The sequence below is a fragment of the Desmodus rotundus genome, chromosome 13 (genome assembly GCF_022682495.2).
Source record: "Desmodus rotundus isolate HL8 chromosome 13, HLdesRot8A.1, whole genome shotgun sequence".
Taxonomy (NCBI): domain Eukaryota; kingdom Metazoa; phylum Chordata; class Mammalia; order Chiroptera; family Phyllostomidae; genus Desmodus; species Desmodus rotundus.
In genome coordinates this window covers 9,724,428-9,746,468 of record NC_071399.1, presented here as the reverse complement: position 1 = coordinate 9,746,468, position 22,041 = coordinate 9,724,428, and the positions used below count along the sequence as shown (strand labels likewise).

The 22,041-nt window shown below is 40.9% G+C and overlaps 1 protein-coding gene across 4 annotated transcripts in view; it reads left to right on the top strand.

Moving 5' to 3' along the window:
* Positions 1-22,041, top strand: part of FAT1 (FAT atypical cadherin 1) — a 124,927-nt gene that overhangs the window by 37,925 nt on the left and 64,961 nt on the right. For all 4 annotated transcript variants that reach the window (XM_045197105.3, XM_071220177.1, XM_045197106.3 and 1 more), the window contains exon 3: positions 19,804-20,118. In XM_045197105.3, the coding sequence (XP_045053040.2) occupies positions 19,804-20,118 (315 nt within the window). The remainder of the gene's footprint in view (positions 1-19,803; positions 20,119-22,041) is intronic.

Below are 22,041 nucleotides of genomic sequence, written 5' to 3'. Positions count from 1 at the left end.
GGCCTGGGAAAGCCTCAGACCCAGTGGTTGAAATAGGATTCCAGGAAGTTCTGTACAAGGGCTGGTCCTGGGGGCGGTGGGGGCAGAAACACAGTGTGGGCAGGCAGTTGAGTGCCGGAGTCTGGCAGCCTATGCAGGCTTCTCCCTGAAGTGAGGTTTGCATTAGGAGCCCCTCTCTGTAGAAATAAACGGCTACTAGGCTCCTATTTTTATTATTATTTTTTTTAAATCTGAGCCCAGTTAGCTACCAAGAACCTTTCTTAGTAGGTGTCTTCTTTCTCCAGGTCCACAGCATGAATTTCTAATTTTAGCTGCTGTGAAACTTTTTAAATAAAATACATATATTTTTATTCTTAAAGGCAGAATACAGTTTCTTCTATTTCTTTGTTATGTGGTTAGTGTAATTTAATTCATCATGCTCATAGCTAACATATACTCAACAGCACAGCGTGAATGAATTAAAGCAAATTATCTTATCCATGGGGTGATTTGATAAGAGATTATCAAAGATCTGTTATTAGGCAATAAGCAATTTCTTGGCAGCTATTAATTAACTCAAGTACTTGGGAAAGACTGAAGTAAATAAAAAAACAGGTTTCTATTCCAAACAGTTGCGTAAGAAGAGTGTTCTTAAAAAAAGAGCCAAGTGGTAAGGTTTTAAGTTAATTACTTATGCAGTAGGTGGAAGAACTGAATGTAAAAACTAGGTTTGTACTGAGACACAGAGCTGCATGCATTTAGACGGATGAGGCCCCGATGTTGGAAGCTGATAACACTGATTTAAAGATGCTGAGGTGCTTTGACGGAACCTTTGGAAAAAAGAACACTCATTCAGAAACTGACACGTATTTTATTCTCCGTTACCTTCATGTTTTATACCTATAATTGCAGTCAGAACACTCAGAGAAACTGCACTTTCGAGTCCAATTCACCAAGGAAGTGATAAAGACGGGAAGCAGTATACAGAGAAAACTCACAAATACTTGTGGTACACAGACGTTCTGCCTTACCGTGCCGTGGGAGACTAGTTCTAAAGGCGCAGTACTGAATGGATGCATCTTTAATCATGTGGAAGTAAGAAATCCATTATTTTTCTAAACCAGACAGTGGTTGTCTGTTTCAGGGGAACAGTTGGTTGATTACATTTCTTCGGGGCTTTATTTCCCAGCGCTTACTTCCTGGGTATACTTGAATTCCAGCTTTAGGGATTGTCGTGAGTGAGTGAGACAGCAAAGAATATAGAGTAGGGACCTGAGCTTGATTCATTTACTTTAGTAGTTTTTGCGACATTGCAATCAGACCGTTTAAGTAAGTAGATTTTCCTGAAGCTGATTACCCCAACTTGGGTGCTTAGACATGGACTCATCTGTTGTACAAATACAGTAGCAAAACTTTCATATGTTACAGTGCAATCCACCGAATAGAAGAGAGAATTCAGGGTCTGCCAGGGTTTTCTTTTTTGTAGAGAGAATAATGCCTCTTACCTACATTGAAGGAAATAAAATGCTCTTTTGTAGAAGCTAACAAAAAAATCCTCACTTTTTTTTACAGTAACTGAATATATGCTGGCTTCATGGAAAGCAGAGTTCTAAGTGCAGGCTCCCATATATAGAAAGCATTGTACAGGTCGAAAATTATTGGCTAACTGCTTCAGAAAGGAATCTCTAAGATGCATTTAAAAGACAAGTTCGCTGGAGTACAAGACCTGTAGAATGTAAAATCCCCTACTATGGAATAACTGGAACCTCTCCAGCAGTCCCAGGCCACTGCCTGCTGGTTATAAGATCTGCTACGTATGATTGTAAGAAAATCTTAGTGAAGATCTTTCATTTGAAGTTGGAATTTTTAGACCTTCATGTGTTTTTACGATCTTACTAAAAACTAAGGAAGTTTGCTTTCCTATTAACTTTCATCGTAGTCATTTAACATTCTCTGAGTGAACTCTCATATACCGTCAGGTATTTGAAATTGTATTTAAGGACCCAGAAATGCTTCATTACAGCTTATTCATTCATGAAATGTAATGCTTGCTCTTTCCCTGCAAAGAGAGATCCATGTGAATGCCTTTGCCTTTTTGGAATGCCTTTTTGATCTAAGGGTAATGCCCTTGGAGTCCCCTTCCTGTAATGAAAGAAAGGTGAGGGGACTCCTAGTCGGGCCAGATAAGACAGGAATGCGCTCCTTGGTCCCTTCTCTATCATTTTTGGCTTTGAGGCTGTGGCTATATATATACTTTACCTTTTTTGCCTAAGGGAGTCAGGCACTGGTTGACTCCCTTTCAGACACAGTGTTGCATGATGCCCAGTTGGGACCGGCCTGCCAAATTCCTGAAATTCATGACTTGATTTGGGACATTAAAAAAGTTGCCAAAAATAATAAGAGGTTGACATTCTTAGTTAGTTGAAACTGAACACAGAATAGTAAGTGAAAACTACACCTCTTTTGTTTAATGTGTTACCTTCTCCAAAGGTTACCCTTTTCGTTTAGATTTCTTAAATTTTTGTTTAGCTTCTGTTACCTTACTCAAATGATTTGTCTGAAAATGTTGCGCTGGGCTGTCATTCATACTGACTGGTAGGTTAAAGGGACCTGTGATTTTTTTTTCCCCTTGTTAACCCCCAAAGTTAATGATTAACGTATGGTCATTCAGTTGTGAAAGGAATGTTGATTGCTTTGGAAAAATACATGGTAATTATTTAAAGTTTCCTAAAGAAGTTTGCTGGTTATTTCATTCTGTCGAAAGTGGGCCAAGCGTCAGTTCCACGTGGCTGTGCCCTGGAATGCTCAGGTGTGGAAGGGGGCACAGTCTTCCAGGGGGGAAGCCCTGCTCACTGGAGCTGCTGAGCCTTGTGTGAGAGCCAACAGGAAACGGAGAAGAGGTCTTTCTGCCCCTCCCAGCCACAGGCTGGCCCTTTGAAAGCAGTCCTTTCAGGGTCAGGCCCAGAAGCACGGACACGGACTGTGCGGTAGAGCCCCCTGGGATTGGAGGCACTGTAAGTGGAGCAGAGAGTCAGTGTAGATCACACGCTTTCTAGAAAAGTTGTGCAATTAAAAAAATCTTTTCCATTTTTTTAAAAAAGAAGATAATACAGTTTTTTATTGTGAAATACACATAGTCCGTAATGACCTATTGGAGTGGGGTAGGTAAGGCTCCTATGAAATGAACGGTTTCATATAGATTGAATACATTCTTCCTCCAATAAACGTGATAATCCTGATTTCTATCTATAGTTCTATCTAACCTGTTCATTTGCTTGCTCAGTTCTTTGCATAGGTGAATTACAAAGTGCCTACATGTGTTGGCCCCGTGGAATCAATGATATAGTAATCTTACTGTGCCATAACTCTTGAAAACAACTGGAAAACTAAGTTTTATTAAGTTTTATGTGAACTATCTTGTGATTTCTGTTTTTAAACTTTCTGCGAAGATTTTGAGGGTCGCTGTGGGAATTTTAACCATTTCCAAAGTGATCTCTGGTCCCTAAAAGGCTAACTAACCCGAAGGCGAGTAGAGAGAGGGGAGGCCCAGACAGTAAGTCCGCTGACCCTTGATGGACTTGTGTGGGACCCTGGGGAGAACCACCCGCTTGTCAGACTGTCCTCGGCCCCAGGCCTTCTTTAAATTGAGTGGTCAGAGGAGGACTCCTGAGGAGGAAACAAGTGCTAGGATGTGAGGGACATGAATGGAGAGCCAGCCGTGTGATGACAGATTTTGATCTGGGGGGAGAGTGGCCCCAAATACAAACAGGCTTACACTGGGGGAAGTCCGAGATGGGGCAGGTGAGAAGGGCAGGGGCAGGGCCATGTGGCGGCCCTCAGTGTGTGACCGAAGGTGCCTGGTGGGAATGCAGGCCAGTGCGTCCCTGGCAAGGGAGCGGGCCTGCCCTCCCGCTTTGTGGCAGATGCTTTTCCTTTCTGTCCTCCTGCGGACTGTCCTGTCCTGTCCCAGAAGTGCTGTTTTCAGTGTTATCCCAGTTCAAGTTTTACACGGGGCTCCTTGGGGACCTCTGTGATAGCTGCAGGTGAGGAGAAAAGAAGCAAAATGTGCTTCTTTGGTCTGACCGCTCTCTTCACTTTTGGTGGTTTTCCAAACCAGCTTTCCTCCTTGGTGATAAGCTTTCTTTCGGATGTATTATAAACCCTTGAAATCACATTGCTGTTTTAACTACTTTTAAACAAAATCATTAAAAGCAAGTTGTTTTCTCTCAGAAGCATTTTTTAAAAATTTCAAAATGTCTTAATCATATATATCATATAAAAATTTTGCACTAAAGGCATTTATAATTTTTAGCAGTTCAGAAGGTAAGTCAATATTTTGAAAAGAATATGATTAATATTTCTGCACTCAGGTGGAGACCTAGGTTTTCTTCCCAGGTCTTAGATGGGGAGCTCCTTCAGCGTCCCTGTCTCCCCATGGTATTCATAAATTTGTGCGTCAGGTATCTAAGGGTTATCTGTTACACAGGTGTACAATTTGTGCTTTTAAATTTTTTTAGTCATGGTATATTCTAGGAATGTCTTTCATTGCACTTGGTTATTTTAACTTGTAAATCTGTAATAACTGCTAGAAATTTGATGAAAGTAAGTGGAGAAGGAGATTGTATCTGGGGCAAAGATGGACATAGTTTTTCTCTTTGCTCCAGAAATGTCTAATTTAGTCCTTCCTAGTTTTGACTACCAAATCGTATTTGAAATGAGACTTTAAGTGTCTCGTAAAAGGAGCTCTGTACGTGGCTGGGGTTTGGAGGAGGGCTGATGACAGCTCACTGGCCACTCTGGCCTACTGATGCACGCTGTACCCATTCAGCCTGTTTTCTACCCTGTCGGTGGTAGTTACTTACGGGTCTCTACTGAAAATGCTGCAACAGTGTTGTGAGTTTCGCTTGCTCTGCAATATTCAGTTCCGAGCACTGGGCTTACTTTAGTTACCTGGCCTTCAAGTGATTCCAATAGTCCTGTTTCAAACCCTGCTTCATAATAATGTGGTCTCTGTTGGCCAGTTTTTCTCTGGAGTAGTAGTAACATCCTTGCCAGGGTAGAGGTTAGGGATTAAGGTGGCATACCTCTTGAAGAGTCTTTCTAAGTCTTAACTTTGCTTTCAGGTCACAAGCTTCAAAATGGACTTAGTAGCACTAAATGTACCTTTATTTTTATAGTGAGCATTTACTCCTTACAATATCCCTCCCCCCATTCCCCATTTTATATTTGAGGAAAGTGAGGTAGAGACAGTAATAAATTGCCAAAGGTCCCACATTTATTAAAATGCAGAGTTGGGACAGTTAACAAGAATGCTTAAGAATAATTGATTATATTGCTTAAAGGCTAGTACTTTTAAATAACACATGGAAGGAACAAAATGTACACTCTCTGAAAACTCGGTTTTCCTCTCCATGTCTGTAATAAGTAATACTCCTGGGTCGTGACTGGGATGTGTGATTAGGTCACAGTCATTGATACCACAAGAAGGTACGGCCAGGGGTACTTTTTAAGCTTTCTTAGAACTTTGTTGCAAGTCACCGAGACGTATCACTGACGTTTGTTTTTCCTGCTGTTGGTCATTTAAGTCACAAAATCGGCAACCATGTTTCCCTCCCATGGGAATTTGGGTTAAGGCAGCATCTCCTGTCTTTATCAGGAGCCGCCCTGGAGGGTAGGTTGGGGGTTCAGGAGACCCGGACTCCAGGTACGGCTTTGGTTCAAGCTCTGGAGTCGAATGACAAGCCATTGGCTCTCTGGATCGGGGCTTCTTCATCTGCAAAATTAGAGGGTAGGATGATGTGATTTTTATTGCTCTCTCAATTCATCACTTTATCTACTGCTTTGGTGGGATCTTTTAAGTCATCTAAATACCTTTCTTCAGAACTTCCCTTACTTTTGAAACTTTATAAAATGCTGTTTCCATAGGAGGGCAGCTGCCTACATGCACCTTTGTAAATGCGTTTGGGACCCACTTACGTTTGCTTCCAGAGGGCAGAGAGAGGAGGGTGGCTAAGGAGAGGACCCCCGCTACCTACGGAAATGACAGTGCGCGTGTGGAAGCGTGTTAAATGCCCTCTGGTGGTGTCATCAGGCATTACAGATATTAAATTCAGTCACATTCACACTTCATGCTTATGTGTTATATTCTCTGACTCTGAATTAGTACTTTTTACCTTATTAGAGACATCAGTACTGCTAAGAATATCAGTTCTTAGTTTTCGCCTGTTATCCCTACTGACCCTTGGCGCATTTTAAACAGATTTCAGTCTGTTGGATTCTATTTCTTTTTAAAGACAATAATTAAAGCCATGGATATGCCAGAATTATTTCAAAATATGGGGCTAAAAGTGAACATCTTTAAAGTTTCTTCAATATTTGGTTAAATTGAGACTTAATTTAGAAATTTAATTTTTAAAACTCATGTCCTGAGAACATTTCGGAAAATTTTTTGTGTTTTCTTTTGTTAATGGGTGTATTAGTACTAAACGGATCTGTGAGTTATGGTTAGTGGAGATTTACCAAATTACAACGTGATCACGTAAATTAAAAATGTTTTTGAGTTTCAGATTTTAATAAGCTGTTAACAGCTAACCAACCAAAGTATTAAAATATTGGATTGGGCAAAACGTCTGTTTAGTTTTTTCCGTAAAATAGAAGATACAGTTTTCATCTTCACCAATAACTTTATTGATTTAGATATTTAAGTATATCTGCTATCTCCCGCTTCTAGTGGGTAGAGGCCAGGGGTGCTGCTAAACATCTTCCACTGTGTCAGACAGCCCCACAGCAAAGAATTATTTAGCCAAAATGTCAACAGTACCGAGAAACTTTGCAACCACTTTTAACTCATTTGGTCAGTCACAGCACCTTCTCCATACACTGCACACAGCTTTTTTTTTTTGCATTTTAGTTGCTTTTTACCTTCCTTGAGATAATAGCACAGAAGATGGTAAAATGTTGCGTATTTTCTTCTATCTTCAGTATTAAAATGGCTGTACAAAAATTCACTGATTTTGTTGAGTTTTTTAAATACACACTGACATGACAGATGTCACAAAATAACAAAATTGTTTCGAATGAGATTAAAGATAACTGACTACTAGAGCCAATGTAGGGAAAAAACCTAAATGAATTTTTTGGTCAACCCAATAACTAAAAAAAATACCTGCTTTGCTGCCTCTTTCATAATTGGTTGGGTGAAGAGGCAGGCCCATCCAGGAGTTGAGGAGTGAATCCTTTGTTTTAAAAAATCACTTTCAAAATGACAATCGAACTTGGTAACAGAACATCTGGCCCCTTGCCTTTGAGCCCATGTATCTGATGCCCTGTCATCAGCTAGAAGTATTGGAGCTGCCTTAGAAATGCCCATACTGTTAACAACAAATGCCATGCTTTTTTTTTTTTTTTTTTGGCTTTTGCATTTTGAGTTTGTATTTAGTTTTTAGAAAAAGCATTTGGAAAGTGCAGGTGATTGCCAAAACAACATGTGAGGTTTTCCCATTGCATTGAATTACCGTTTACTTACCTATTAATTAGGAAGATCTATGTTTTTAGTGTTTTCTACTTTCAACTAGTTATACCTTTAGTTAAGATTTTATTTTGTTTATTTATATTATCTATTTTTTAGTAGCTGTTTTGCTAGTTAATTATAATTAATATGCTGTAATTAACTGTTACGTACTTTTGAATACATTTCTAATGGATAATTTGATTATGTACACTTTCGTAATATGTATGGCTACATGGTGTCCCTGTTCATTTTCATGTTCTATATCTTCTGTTATCACCTCATTTAATAAATTGTTAGAAGGATTAGAGAAGAAAATATTTCACTTTTTCATGAAATGTTTATTATTACTTTGTTGGAGAACAACTTTATTAGAGAACAACTCTGGCCCCATAGTGGGAATTAAGAACAAGGACAACATACGAACTACTGCAGTTATTTACTCTGTATGTTTAATTTTTTCCTACTTCAATTCTTTGCTTTAGTTTTTTAACATAGACGTGTGACATTTGAGGCTCACTAATCTGTTCTTTACACAGCCTCCTGCTGTCTCAGGAATTGTCTCCACATTCTCTAAACTGGTGAATTAGCAAGCTTCTTTCTCTGGGTGCCGTAATTCAGTGTTTCGAAGTGCATGTTCCGTGTGGCGTCTCCCCTTGGCTTCAGACCGTGGAGGTTCTGTGCCCCCACTGCGTGCTTCACAGCCCCGCGCAGGAGCAGGCTGTGGCTGCCTGTTGGCCTTCCCGGAGTTGCTGGGTGTGTTCCGTCTTCCTTGTTTCTCTCTGGTTTCAGAATCCACTGATAAAATAGAGGTGTGCCCTGTCTTTTGTGAGTTTTAAAAATATATCAAATTAGCAATTTCCAACTGCATTTAAGTCTGTCATTCCCACCTGTCTTCATTTAAGAGAATAGGAGTTTAGAAAACAGGTAAATTAAGGGATGATATGTATTTACAAATTGATGTTTTGCCTTAACAAAGATTCTTGGTAAGGTTTAAACAATCTAATCTTGTGATTTATTTAGGTCATTCTATTTATGGGTGTTTGGTTTAATTTGAAGTGTTTGTTGGCATAAAACAGGGTGTACCTGAAGTTATTAGTGTTGGTGAATCAGTTTGTAACTAGGTTAGTCCCACCTAGCTTAAGTTTCTCAGTTCTTGTAGGTGTCAGGTTTGGCAGCAAATTGTTTATTAAAAGTAATTGAACATTGTCTCTAAATTATACCATTTCAATCTGTAAAGTAGTTTGGATTTCTAGAATTTAAAAACTGCTTTATGGTTGACATAGCATTTAATAGAGAAGCCAGTTTGCATTTTCATTTGATCGAAAGGTAAAGAAAAGTGCGCCTTGGGAGTGGATAGGACATGGGGGAATTTACACAGGTTCATTACCCCAGGCACCACAAAATAAACGGGAGTTTTATTTGCTTCAACTGGTATTTGGTTCATGTAAAACACACCTTCCTTTCGTGCATAGTTGAACTGCATGTGGGTCTTAGGGTTTATTTGAAGAAAAATAAGTACTACTTGCCGTTTTCTGGATTTAGAATCTGTTTTGTAGAAGCCTAAACAAGTCTTAGGAAAAGGACGAGCCGCTCTTCCACCCGCCTTGTACACTCTAGGACTCTGGAGACAACTGTCTCTTGGAAGGAGCTGTGTTTACACAGTGACCAGCGTGATGCTTGACTGCGGCAGGAGGAATCTCATTCCAGTCCTTCTTTAGCAAGGGAGTGCTTTCAGGAGCTTGGCATGAGGCTTAGTCATTTCAACTGACATTTTAATCATTGAATAGTGCCTTGTCTTCCCGCTGGAACATACTTTGCAATACAAATGTTTCGGGCAGTTGTTGTTCAACTTAGGGAAACCTGTAAGTCACTTCTTAACCTCTAAAGGTTGCTTTTACATTTCTGAAATTTCTCAAGTTCTGTTAATACACTTTGGATTAACCCTTTGTACATGTGGGGTTAAAAAATAGTTTTATGCAATGCCTATGTATTGCTTGTAGAAAATCGGAAACTATTGGCACAAAGAAGAAAAAACTTCATCCGCCCTCTAACCCACCGTTTTTAGTGTAGATACACATCTCCCAGTCTTTTCTCGCAACGTGGGATTATAATTTATTTTTAAAGTTGCATCATAAAATTCAGGCAGAGATTTATAACCTAAAAAGGGTTTATTTGACCTTTGTGTAAGAGATATTTATAACATAAATGGGAAATGGTTATTAAAGTAACTGGCTGTTAAAATACTATTCTGCCCTTCTGAAACAGGTGTGCTTTCGTTTCCTTCTCTCCCTGCAACTCCAGGGAATAAATTACTCTTTAGTTAACTACCTTTCCCATAAGACCCTGTTCTCCTTTTCTTGGATTGTTTCGCACCTTGTCTCATGCCTGACAGATAGTAGGAACCATGTGCTTGTTGAATGAGTTAAACAAGGTACAAATCAATAATGCCAGAGTCCAGATTACTTTCCAGCAAGATCCAGGCCACTAACGATATTAATTTTTTCTTTGATGAAGAGGATAATATAGGATACAGTTTTTTTTTTTAAGTCTGTTATTTAAGTATTGGGGACTAGATTAACAATATACCAGATTTTTAAAAAATATTTTTATTTATTTATTTTTAGAGATAGAGGAAGGGAGGGAGAATGAGAGAGAAGGAAACATTAATGTGTGGTTGCTTCTTGCATGCCCCCAACCGGGGCCTGGCCTGCAACCCAGGCATGTGCCCTTGACTGGGAATTGAACTGGCAACCCTTTGGTCCGCAGGCCAGTGCTCAATCCACTGACCCTCAGTATTGAAAGGTGATAACAGTAACTGCATTCACAGCTCAGTTATGATGGTCTCACAGTGATTTCAGTATTATTTAATGCCATAGACTCAGTAATGTTTCACTTACCACAGTTTAGACTGCATTTTTACATTAACAGTATGGCATGATAAATACAGAGACCTTTTGAATATATACAATGATGTTATATTCTTTTTTCCTGCACGTCCCTTTCCCTTTTTCTTTCTAAATGCACTTGGTCCCCTGGATTCTTGAACTCTGTCCAAGACTCCGTGTGGCCCACAGTAAGTTGGGTTTATACTTCAAGTCATGTCGTTCCTCCCACCCTGGGCCAGTGCTCATGACCTTCTGTTGATGTTTCTGATTTCCCCCATCAGTCTGGTGGATTTATTATGGGCCTGCAAGGGAGGAACCAAGGCCTGAGAGTCAGGCATGGCTGTTGAGTTACACTCGGGCACCCGAGGCCTTAGGACTAGGACGCACAGAGTGCCAGGAGCTCTGGAGCTAGTCAGCCAGGTGTCGCGCCTTGCTTCTCTGTAACTACTTGGGTAACTTAAGGCAACTTACTTAACTTTTCAGTCTTAAATGAGTTAGCAAATGTAAAGTGCTCAGATGGCTAGCTGGTTAGGGAATGCAGTAATTAATTTACTGATTAACTTATTACTGTTACAGTGCTGGGTAAACGACTTTAGACTGGTGCCTTTTCAGCTGTAAACCTCTGCAGTCACATATGGAAAATGGGGAAAGACCACTGAGTTTACAGAATAACCGTGAGGGTTAAACTGAGTAGCATACATCTGCATTTGCTGAGTGTGTATCCAGGAAACAGTACGTACAGGGTAGGAAAAGTAATGAACATTAGTTTCTAACAGATAAAACAAACTGCTAGAGACATTGCCATTGACATGTGAAATGTTTCCTATGATTTTTAATGTCTCCAAAGGCTATCTTGTGTATGTAGTTTTACCCAATTAATATGTGTTCAAATGATACTTTTGATACCCAAGGATGATCCTCTTTAAGAGAGCTTATCCGTGAAAGCCCTCATTAACAATATTAATGACACTGACGTGGAAATCAGAACTTGGAATCATTTCTCAACAAAGCTGAAAACATGGTTTAGCAGAGCTGGCCATGGGAATGACTTCTTACAAAGCTCAAGAAATCCCTGGACTTGACACATACGCTTAAAATCTGATTATGAACTTAATTAATGTTAAGTTCTAGTAAGTTTGTAAGTCGAAAAGCTTCCTTAGCTAATTTTAAAGTTATTGCAACAATTTTAATGGAAAGAGTTGACAGAGCTACATTTTAATTAAAATGATTTCGATTGGCACTCTCAATAGTGAAGCAGCAGATTGACATAAAAACACTGTATAAAAACGGTATAAAAACACTTTCAATGGATTAACTTATGACCTAATTCTGGGCATTATAATTAATTATAGAATTTCCTAAAACTAAGACTTTATAAGTAGTTTCATATATAAATACCTTTGGAATATTAAATTGTCGAAGCTGTCGGAATAGCCATTATTATACATCTGCTCAGATTAAGTGAAATAAACACTTGGAAATGGAAGAGATACATACTTGGATATGGAACTGTAGTGAGATATAAAAGAAAAACAAACCAGGAAGGTCATACCAACAAAACTTCTGAGGGACTGATGGCACTTATATTTTATTTGAATTTTTATGGTATGCATTTAAAATATGGCTTAAAATTCGTTGTTATAGAAATTTACAGATTGAAATACTTAGTTTATTTGGTTGATGATTGTCCTTTCATCCCCTTGTTTATCCTAGACCTTTTTTCCCTGTGTGTATTTGAGTGGTTTTTAAATTTTGAAATGGAACTCTGTACCCTTTTCCAAAGATTTACGTTTTTCATTCATCTTGTATACCACTGACATTCTGCCGTGTGATTGATACATACTGTCTCTTTTTCAAAGCTGTATCATAGGACCCATTATGATACAAGGAATGTGCGTAATGTCCTAATGGCCCAGACCAGTACGGTGTGCAGCATCGCATGCTTCACCCAGATCCCCAAATGTGGCGGCAACACCAAGACCAGTTAGTTCCATCTGGTCTCCACACTGTTTACACTCCACTGAAGCCTGAACGTCTTCTCTGGAAACCGCAGGTTGTGTTCTGTTGCTGCCATGATTCTCTGCAGTGAGAAGATGCAGCCAGAGACTCGGAGGTGGCAGAGCACGGTAGACCGGACAGAGCCGGTCTCTTCAGGGTTGCATCCCAGTTCCACCACCGCTGAAGTGTGTGTGACCTAGGGCAGGTTGCTGAACCGCCTTCTCAGCTGTAAAACAGGGTGGATCGTATTACTCCTGAGCGGCTGCTGCAAAGAGCACACGAGTTAATACGTGAGAGGTGCTGAGAGTAACGTGGTCTGACACAGCGCGAGCTCCACGTTTGCATTTGCCATTTCTTACATTGTCGTCATCTCCTCGCCATTCCAGCGCCTTTGCTGGGCTCCGGCCACAGAGGGCTCTCACTGAGTAACACTCAGGCGAGTCCGTGGTGTGGAAAGGTTGGCTCAGGGTGACAGCCCTCAGTTACACGGGAGAGAGCTTTGTACACCACAGTGTACTCTGCCGATAGCTGGGGGAAGGCACAGAGCTGCCTTTTGCACTGTGCAGCGGCTGATAGGCTGCCCGGCTGTTTGCTTAGCCCACGGGAGATGCTTCTTAGTTGACTTCATTTTACATAGTTTGATCTTTCAAAGCATTATCAAAAATCATAAGATACTTACCTTAGGTTTGTGGTCTCAGGCATTTACAAATTTAATGAAATATTCTTCAGGCACTTAAAAAATTAATTGTATATTTCATTCTATTTTTGAAAGAACTACATTTCTTTTTTTTTTTTTGGCAGAGAAGTTTTTCTCCACAAAGCAAACCATGAAACGTGACTCTGTAGTTTCCTTACCAAGGAAATAATATTTTGTATACTCAAGGTGAAAGGTAGTATAAAGTTTTCGTTTGAGTGCGGCAAGCATTTCTTCTGTGTCATTTTCTTAGCGGACTGAGTAACTCAGACTCGCATCTCCTGGGTTCCTCTGCCAACAGCGGCAGAACGGGCAGGGGCGTCAGAACTCTATGTTGTGCTTGTGTTAACGTTTATTATACTTGCGTTTCCTAAAGAATTAAAGCGGCTTTGATATACTAGATGATACTGCATGTCAAATTAATGTCGTCATTTTAGAGCGTGGTTAAATTTCATACATCTCACTGCGTAGATCAAGAAACTTACCACTTTTTGCACATTCATATTATTATGAAGGCAAAACAAAGTAATAGAAAGTCTTTCTTAAATTTACAGTACATTTAGAAGTTAAAATGTAAACACATATATGTGTGTGTTTTATATATATATATACATATATATATATATATATATAATTGGATTGCTATTTAAATCTTAAGCCCCGATATATAAGAATTTGTATGTGCGTATTAGGATCTATCAGGGTATTATGAAGATGTAGAAATATTAACAGCATTGTCAGTCAAATCTCATATTTAATGAAAATGAGAAATTCAAAAATGTTTTACCACTTGAAGGAAACAAATTAACATACATATTATGAGCTCTGATGGATACCCTTTTGGAAAAATTAAGTAGATTTAGAGAAAAATTGCAGAGACGGTACAGACTTCCTGTAAAGCCCCCACCCCATGCACGGTTTCCTCTATAATTAAGATTGCATTAGTATGTATTTTGTTATAATTAATGAACCAGTATCGATACATTGTTATTAACGGAAGCCCACAGTATATACTCAGGTCTCTCCAGTGTTTCCACAATGTGCTTTTGGTGGTCCTGGACCCCACTCAGGACCCTGCATTCCGCTCAGTGGTCATGTTTCCTCGGGGCCCTCGTGGTTGTGGCCATGTCTTACACTTGTGTCTTGGTGAGTGTCCCACAGGCCCTTAATAAGCCCCCACTGCTTGCCAGCCCTGAACAAAGCAGTAAATCCATGCCTCCCCAGTGTTCGCATTTCAGCAGGGAGCTGGTAGTCCGCTTTTTACATTTAATTTTGGGAAAAAAGACTATCTTATCATCAATTAATATTTAATATAACCGTTGTGGGACTTCTGATTTTTTTTCCTGTAATTATCAGAAAAAAATTTGAGAAGCCATTTATGGATTAATTGTTGAAACATAGGTATTGTATCTCGAGTATGTAGAAGATACTTTTGTTCTTTTATATTTGGGAAATACTTATTTCCAAAAGAGTTATGAGTTTATGATGAAACTGTAGAATTAGAGGGAAGAGTAGTCAGTTCCTTGTTGCCAACAGGGAAACATCATCAAAAAATTATATTTTGTGTTCAAGTTTATCTTGTGATTGAGCAAAGGAGCTTTTCATACAATTGCTGCTTAAGCTTGGTTCCCGAAAAGTAGGGTTACACACAGACACGCACACACACACATCGGAAAGGTGGGCAGGGTTGATGGCAAATCCGTGTTGCCGGTCATTGCTGACTGTAACTATTTTGGGTTGGAGTAGCCGAAGAATCTCAAAAGCAACATTTTGTTGAAAGCTTTGGCACTAGGACTTGATAGGGGGCCAAGGCCTATTAAACAAAGAAAATAGGAAAATTCCAGGAATAAAGGTGTTCTGTGGCCATGGAAATTTGAGTCAGTGAAATTATTCTTGGCAGACAAGCGGCTACATATAACTCTATTTTTGCCCTAGAAATTACTATGTTGAAAGCATCTCGCTTGTACGTGTCAGTGGGAGGGGGTGCTGGGTTTTCCTGTTCAGGGACGATTTCAGTTAACGGCCGCATTGGCCATCAGCGGTGGGGAGTAGACATTAGTCACCGAAACCTTTATTTGCTTTCGGACTGGTCACTGGAGCACCTACTGTTATATGCTGTAACCTTTGCATAATCAGGCTATAAGAAGATGCCATCAATCCCTGTTTAATTAAGTATATGAACATTAATGAATCCTTCTAGAAAGAAATTTTGTGAGCTACATTTTCAGCTACCTTGGCCAAGCTCTTTGAACAATTTCATTCTTCCTTCTCTCCAGTTTTTCCACTGTGTTCACATTTAAAGTGGATTTCCATAGTGACATCTGGCGGTGGCTTTGGAATCCTAGAGAGTATGTTCAGAATGATAAACATTTTTACTTCACAGCTTCAAATTTCGGCTTCTTTCCCTTTTTTCCCTTATTAACAACTTTTCCTGAGAGTGTCCTCGTTGTATTCTTGAGGTTGGAAAGCTACGCATTTCCTTGTGTAACGTTTCATTACAGCAAAGATAGGGCCACTCCTAACATGGCTGCGGAGTTCGTATAACAAGCTTGTGCAAACCTGTCTTCTGTGCTCGGAATGTAAATGCACAGGGTCACGCAGCAGCATCCCCATCCCGCCCACTCCTAGGCACTGTAGCCTGTGGCGAGAAAGGTGTCGTTCCTGCGTGCTCCGTCTGACTGCCTTTTCTCTTACAGCATTGGTACCCTTCTTGTCCCGCAGGAAAGCCTGGGCTTACTTGTTACCTAGTCGTGCCCTCTTGTTTCAGGAAGTGAAAGAGGAAATAAAAAATAGGAGCGGAGATGGAAGAGAGAGAAGGAAAGATGAAAGGAAAGAAGGAGACCACAGGGTTTGTATATGGATCTATATACGTGCCAGACAAGATACAGTATTATTGTGGGTATGGGTTAAAGAAAAATATATGTTAAAACTAGAACTTAAATATGTATAGTTTTTGTTGGTTTCTTAGAGAATTGTTTCAGGAAAAGTGAGTTCATAACCCAGTGTACAAAAAGTAGTTCCTGAAAGTTGGATGGTAACCAATCATGGATTGAGAAAAACAGGAATGAGGTAGAGTTTTAAGAATAAATGCAGTGGGTTGATTGATTCACTTCCGGTGATGGGTGGGAGTCTAGTTATTGTTGGTCTCCTATATTAAAGGTGCTAACCAGAAGTTTTTATAATACAGTTTTGGAAATTTGTTTTTCTTCCGTGAATTAAGGTAACTGCTGAAGTTACAGAAGGAGTCCTTCTATAAATGCTAGTCGTGGCCTAGGAAGGACTGGGAACAGAAGTGCAGGAATGAGGACCTAAAGTGACAGAGAGAGTAAATGCTGTGTTTGGTGCGACATCTAGATAGTTGGGTGCTGGTCCCCTCAGAAACTAGGACCCCTGTGAAGAACGCTTGGAATTCTGATGAGCCCCTGATTAAGGAGGTGCCTCACTCCAGAATCTAAAGTCTGTGTGTTCAGCTTCCTGAAGTTGGGTGAATCATTTCACCTTTATTTGAAAACAAGAGAGTTGCCCTGAGGATTTCTGAGGGCTTACCAGTCTGCCATTCTTGATTTCGAGATGCTAAGCTTAGGTCTACTGGTCTTTTCTTCGCAGATCATATAGAGTATTTCTAGCCTTTCCCGAACTCTTCTACTCTTCCTGGAATCTAGATGGGAGCTCAGTGTAGGGCTTCAGTCTGTGCCTGGGGGTCTTAGGGGGATGCATCTTGTGACCGAACACACAGGTGAAAAAGCAGAATGCAAAATAACCTTGCTTTATGTATGTTCTTTCCCCACCTACTTTATGTGTTTAGTATAGTGCTTAGAATTAGAAGCTACAGTTAGAATAACGCTTAGGCACCCAACCCTGAACCTCATGGCCAAGCACATTCCTTGGATCTTCTCTCCTTTGCTGTCCTGGTTCCACCAGCTGAAAACCCCTTGTAGCCTACCCCATGGCTGCAGCGCCCTCCCCCATGGTCCCCAGCATCCCAGGTGCTGCGGGGTAGCTCACGACAGTCTAGCTGGCCAGTGAGGAGCCCATGTTCCCGAATCAGACTGTCGACTCTGGCCCCAGTTCTACCAAGTAACTGTTGACCGTGGCTTTGTTCCTTACGCTGTAAAGCCTGGGCAAGGTGACCACTTTATCGGAGCTTCTGCTTCCTCCCTTCTAAGCTGGGATGAAAATCGTACAGTTTTCGTGTTCTTTAAATCGCTTAATGCAGGGAAAGCACCCAGGGAAGTCCTTGGCATATAGCAAATAGTAGCAGTATTAAATTATTACAAACACAGTAAAGATGCTTGTGTTAATATGAATTTGAGCATTTTGGTTAGAAGAGATTATTCAGTATGCCCTCCTTCCCTTTGACAGTCAAAAATTTCCTTTATAGTTACCTATAAGCTATATTAAATAATTTTGTTTGTTCTTTCTTCTGTAAGGGTGTGGTAGTTAAAATACATCAAAACATAACCATCTTAGCAATCACTGTCAAATTTAAAAATATAGTCCATGAATTAATGAAATATGAACTTCTGAGCATCTCAATTATGCATAGTTCATATTTAAATTGCTAATTAATACAATCTTAGTTTTCTTCTGTATTTAAGTGGAGCCACTTTGCGGCCTCACTTTTAACCTTTATTAATATCCAGGGGTTGCCTGGCATTCAGAAGCTCCCCTTCCTAGCATGTCTAGGGGGTCATGCGGAGAAGGCGTGGCTGCCACCCTGGCTGCCAGGTAGGTTGGGAGAGCGGGGCCCTTGGCGCAGGGCAGCCTGGGCACTCCCAGACCAGACTCCAGGTGGAACCTGATGGAAAATGAGTAGCTGCGATTTCAACCTCGTAGTATACTTTCATTTTATGTTTTTCCCTTCCACCCAGACACCCGAGAAAACCATCCTGCGTGAACAGACATTCCTTCTGAACATTGCTGTATTAAGAAATGGGTGAACTGTCAAGTTCAACTTTCCTTTTCAGAGTCTTCACACTGAATTTTGAGTACTGCACTTTGGTCACGGGAACAATAGGACTGATAGAATTTTGCTGGCCCTGGAGTCAGAGATTCATGGTGTCGGAACTCCAGTGTGCCATTAACTGTGACCCTGGGGAAGTGCCCCATCTCTCTTCCTCTGAGCTTGGCATCCTTGGTATGAGGGTAGTAACAGCACATGCGCAGGCAGGTTGGAGACGGGAGTAAGTGAGGCGATGCCTGTGAGACAGTGCTCCTCGTGCTTGGCACGCAGAAAACTGAACACATTCGTTTCCATAACTACTGTTGTCATTAAATGCCTACGAATCGCAGTTAGAGGGACACAGTTCTTAACAGCGGATAGCAGCACAGACTGTTCAAGGATTAGGGCTCAAAAGAGGTGAAGACAAGCACCGTGTACCCGTCTTCTTGAATTTTTCTAATAATACTTCATCTGCCAGATGAATTACGGTACATTTTAACGACATGGCAGAACGCAAAAGCAGCGTGTGTGCATTCATTTGTTACTATGTAATCCTCGGAGAGAGAACGTGGTAGTAATCCCTGACTGCTTTGCATCAGTTGGTGGGGGCCATGAAAAAACGAAACCAGAAAAGATGATTTTCCTCATGGTTACTAAGAGCACTCTTCTTTCAAGCTAAAAACCTTGTTTTACTAATTTAGCGAGAGCGTGCCCAGACTGGGTTTGGGCCAGAGCAAAAGGAAACCGTGTTTGAGGTTATCCAACAGTTGTTGTGGCTGCATACAGAGACCAGTTAGCTCCTTTTCATTTAAGAGTTCTGAGGCTTTATTTTATATTTCTATGAGTGGTGTTATATATAGACCCATTTATAAATTTAAATATTTGCTTATTTGAGGTAGTTAATAGGAGAAAAATCTCATTTATTTTGCGTATTAGATAATATCTTACACTTACAGAGAGGTTTACAACATACAAGTAGCAAACCTAACTACATAATAACATGTAAATAATCATAAAATGTTTATTGCTGTTCAGCAGCATTATAATTACTATCGCTTTTTAATTCTTAAACCTTCAAAACGGAAAGGCATTAAATGGGAAATTTCCGTGATTCAAGGGTCATGGGATTCCAAAGTCCAGCCTGGACCACGGTGTTGAACCCTAGAAGGAGCGCTAGTTCGGAATGGCTAATGCACCAGGTCCCGTGCAGTGATGTACTCGCGTGTTCTGGGAGAGCCGGAGGGCACCCTTACAGCTTTGACTACAAAGGTTGGGTTTGCCTAAGAGGAGTGGTAGTTTGCACCGGTCACCACCCTGGGGAGACAGAGGTTCATCCCGGCATCAAGTGAGGGTTCAACTAATGTAAGAGGCTGGGCCACGGTGGTACATGTGCCCTCTTTGTGATTACATAACTCCATTTTCCACTAATTGACTTAACGAGCTTTGGGTCCTAATGGAGGATTTTTCTGGATCAGCTCCAGTTAAGATGTGTGTTCATTTTTGTTCATTCATCTTAAGGAATAATTATTGGGCTTTGGGTATGGTGCTGGGTGTACTGATATTTGAATGGCCTGTGGCCTCTGCCTTTTCAGAGCTTACGTGCTGCGATTAGCTCTGTTTTATTGGAAAAGGACACGGAGGCATGGAGATTAGCTAAGTTGCTCCAGATCACACAGCCGTGACACATAAGCCCTCGGTGAATCAGAGTTGGTTTGTAGGGTGACACTTCCTCAGCGTGGCAGTTTTTGTGGTTCTTGCTGACATGCTCCCTCATGCTTGTCTTCTTTCCCTCTAGGGGTCATTGAGACTTCCGACGGGCTGGACCGCGAGTCAGCCCCCCACTACTGGCTGACGGTCTACGCCACCGACCAGGGCGTCGTGCCCCTGTCCTCGTTCGTAGAGATCTACGTCGAGGTAGAGGATGTCAATGACAACGCGCCGCAGACGTCCGAGCCGGTGTATTATCCAGAAGTCATGGAGAACTCTCCCAAGGATGTGTCGGTCGTCCAGATTGACGCACTTGACCCGGATTCTAGCTCTAGTGACAAGCTGACCTACAAAATCACCAGTGGAAATCCACAAGGGTTCTTCTCCATACACCCTAGAACAGGTACGTGTCAGTACTGTTGATGAAACGTTCTTACGCGTCCTCTCCTGAGAGGGGGGAACTTAAAATGTAATTTTCCACTCTTCTTCGGTTTTTAATAAATTGTTTTCCTCTTAAGTTATTCAAAGGAAGTCTTTGGCCAATGACAATTTAATCCACACTTGTTTCTCTTTTGAAGTTGCTTTTGTAAAGCTATTTTATGATTTTGCTCATTCGTAGAGTTTTACGTGCAGGTTAAAAAGCAAGGATTTTTCAGTAGTAGCTCCTAAATTAGTGATAGTATCTTAAACTTACTGCAGATTCTTCTGCTGTTAAGTATTCCAATTTTTAAAAACGATTTTATGTATTTATATTTAGAGAGGGGACGGGAGGGAGAAAGAGAGGGAGAGAAACATTAATGTGTGGTTGCCTCTCACATGTCCCCTACTGGGGACCTGGCCAGCATTCCCAGGCACTGGGAATCAAACTGGCAACCCTTTGGTTCTCAGGCCGGTGGTCAATCCACTGAGCTACACCGTCCAGGGCCCAATTTTCTTAACTACCTTTTATGAAGAATATCACGAGTTTATTTCACAATTCACAGGTGGTTGGTTGTTGTTGTTACAGTGTTTGGAACCTTTTCGCAGAGCAGTGCTGAGTCTCTGCAGGCAATGAGGAACAAAATTAAACGATTTGCAGATTGGGAAAAGTTACTTTCTTGAACTGATAACTCAAGATTTCCCTCCATTTTCTTTTCTCATTGTCTGACCCCCTGCTTTTAAGCAGATGACTTCTTGGCTCCAAAATCCTTGAGAACTTCAAATCCTTGTTCTTCTATATCGGACAAGACATCTCCTTTTTTCTTAGTCCTTAGTTGTTGTTGTTATTATTATTGTTATCTATTATTTAGCAAAAACAGACTCCAGCCTAGCTGTCACTGGTGTAGTGAAAGTTGGCTGTCATTTGTGCACCAAAAATGTGGACTCGACATGCCTCAGCTCCCTGATTAGAGTTAAAACAAGAACAGTTTATTTATAGGAAAATAAAACTCCTCATCAAATAGCTCGCTGGCCTTTGAACCCAGGTGTGTCTGTGAGTCAGCGCTCTCTGTGGAGGCTCATTCCGAACCCCGAAGACGGAGGTGTGCTCTGATTTATGAACGTCTGTCTTGTTTCCGCTCACTGTGGCTTTCCTCGTCCTGGGGGCTAGCCTGCCAGTTCAGGTCCTGGGCTGTCCCTTTGATGTACGTCAAGGAAATAACACAGAAAAATGAAAATTAAAAGGGGGCATTCTCAGCTTCCTTAGCAGCCTTTGTTCTTCCTCTTTTGTACCATTTTTATTTCATAATTGTTGAAACGAAAGGAAGCCATTCTTCAGGTGGAAAGAAGCTTGAGTTCAATATCAGTGTACCCAAATGTCTGTGAAGACACCTGATAGAGATTGTGTGCGTGTGTGTGTGTGTGTGTGTGTGATACTTGTGTCTTAAAAAGCATGTGAAAATGTTAGTTTTAAACCTCTTGTCACTATATTTCAACCTGTCATTCGTAGGGACTGTCTTTCTTGAGGGTTGGAAATAAACATCAGTTCAAGATTGATGCCTTAGGATTTTCTTTCGCTTTGAGATAGTTCGTAATGCCCTCCTCCTTGGCCACATTCTGACGTCCCGATGTTGCCATACAGAACAGCGGTGAGGTTGGAGTCACAGAAAACCGGTAATTGATGGAGCCGTAGAAGAACTTAATTATATAGAAGAGAAGTGGGAGCTGAGTGGTTTTTCTTTCGGAAGCAGCGCAGGCAGGGTGTGGGACCCTGAGCCTGGGGAAGAGGGCTGGAATTAAGAGATTACACAAGAACACGAAGACTTGAAACACGTCTCTAAATGATTAAGTAAAGGCTTGTTGAAGCCAGACAGTTGCAGGCTCTGTATACTGCACGAGTGGTAACTAA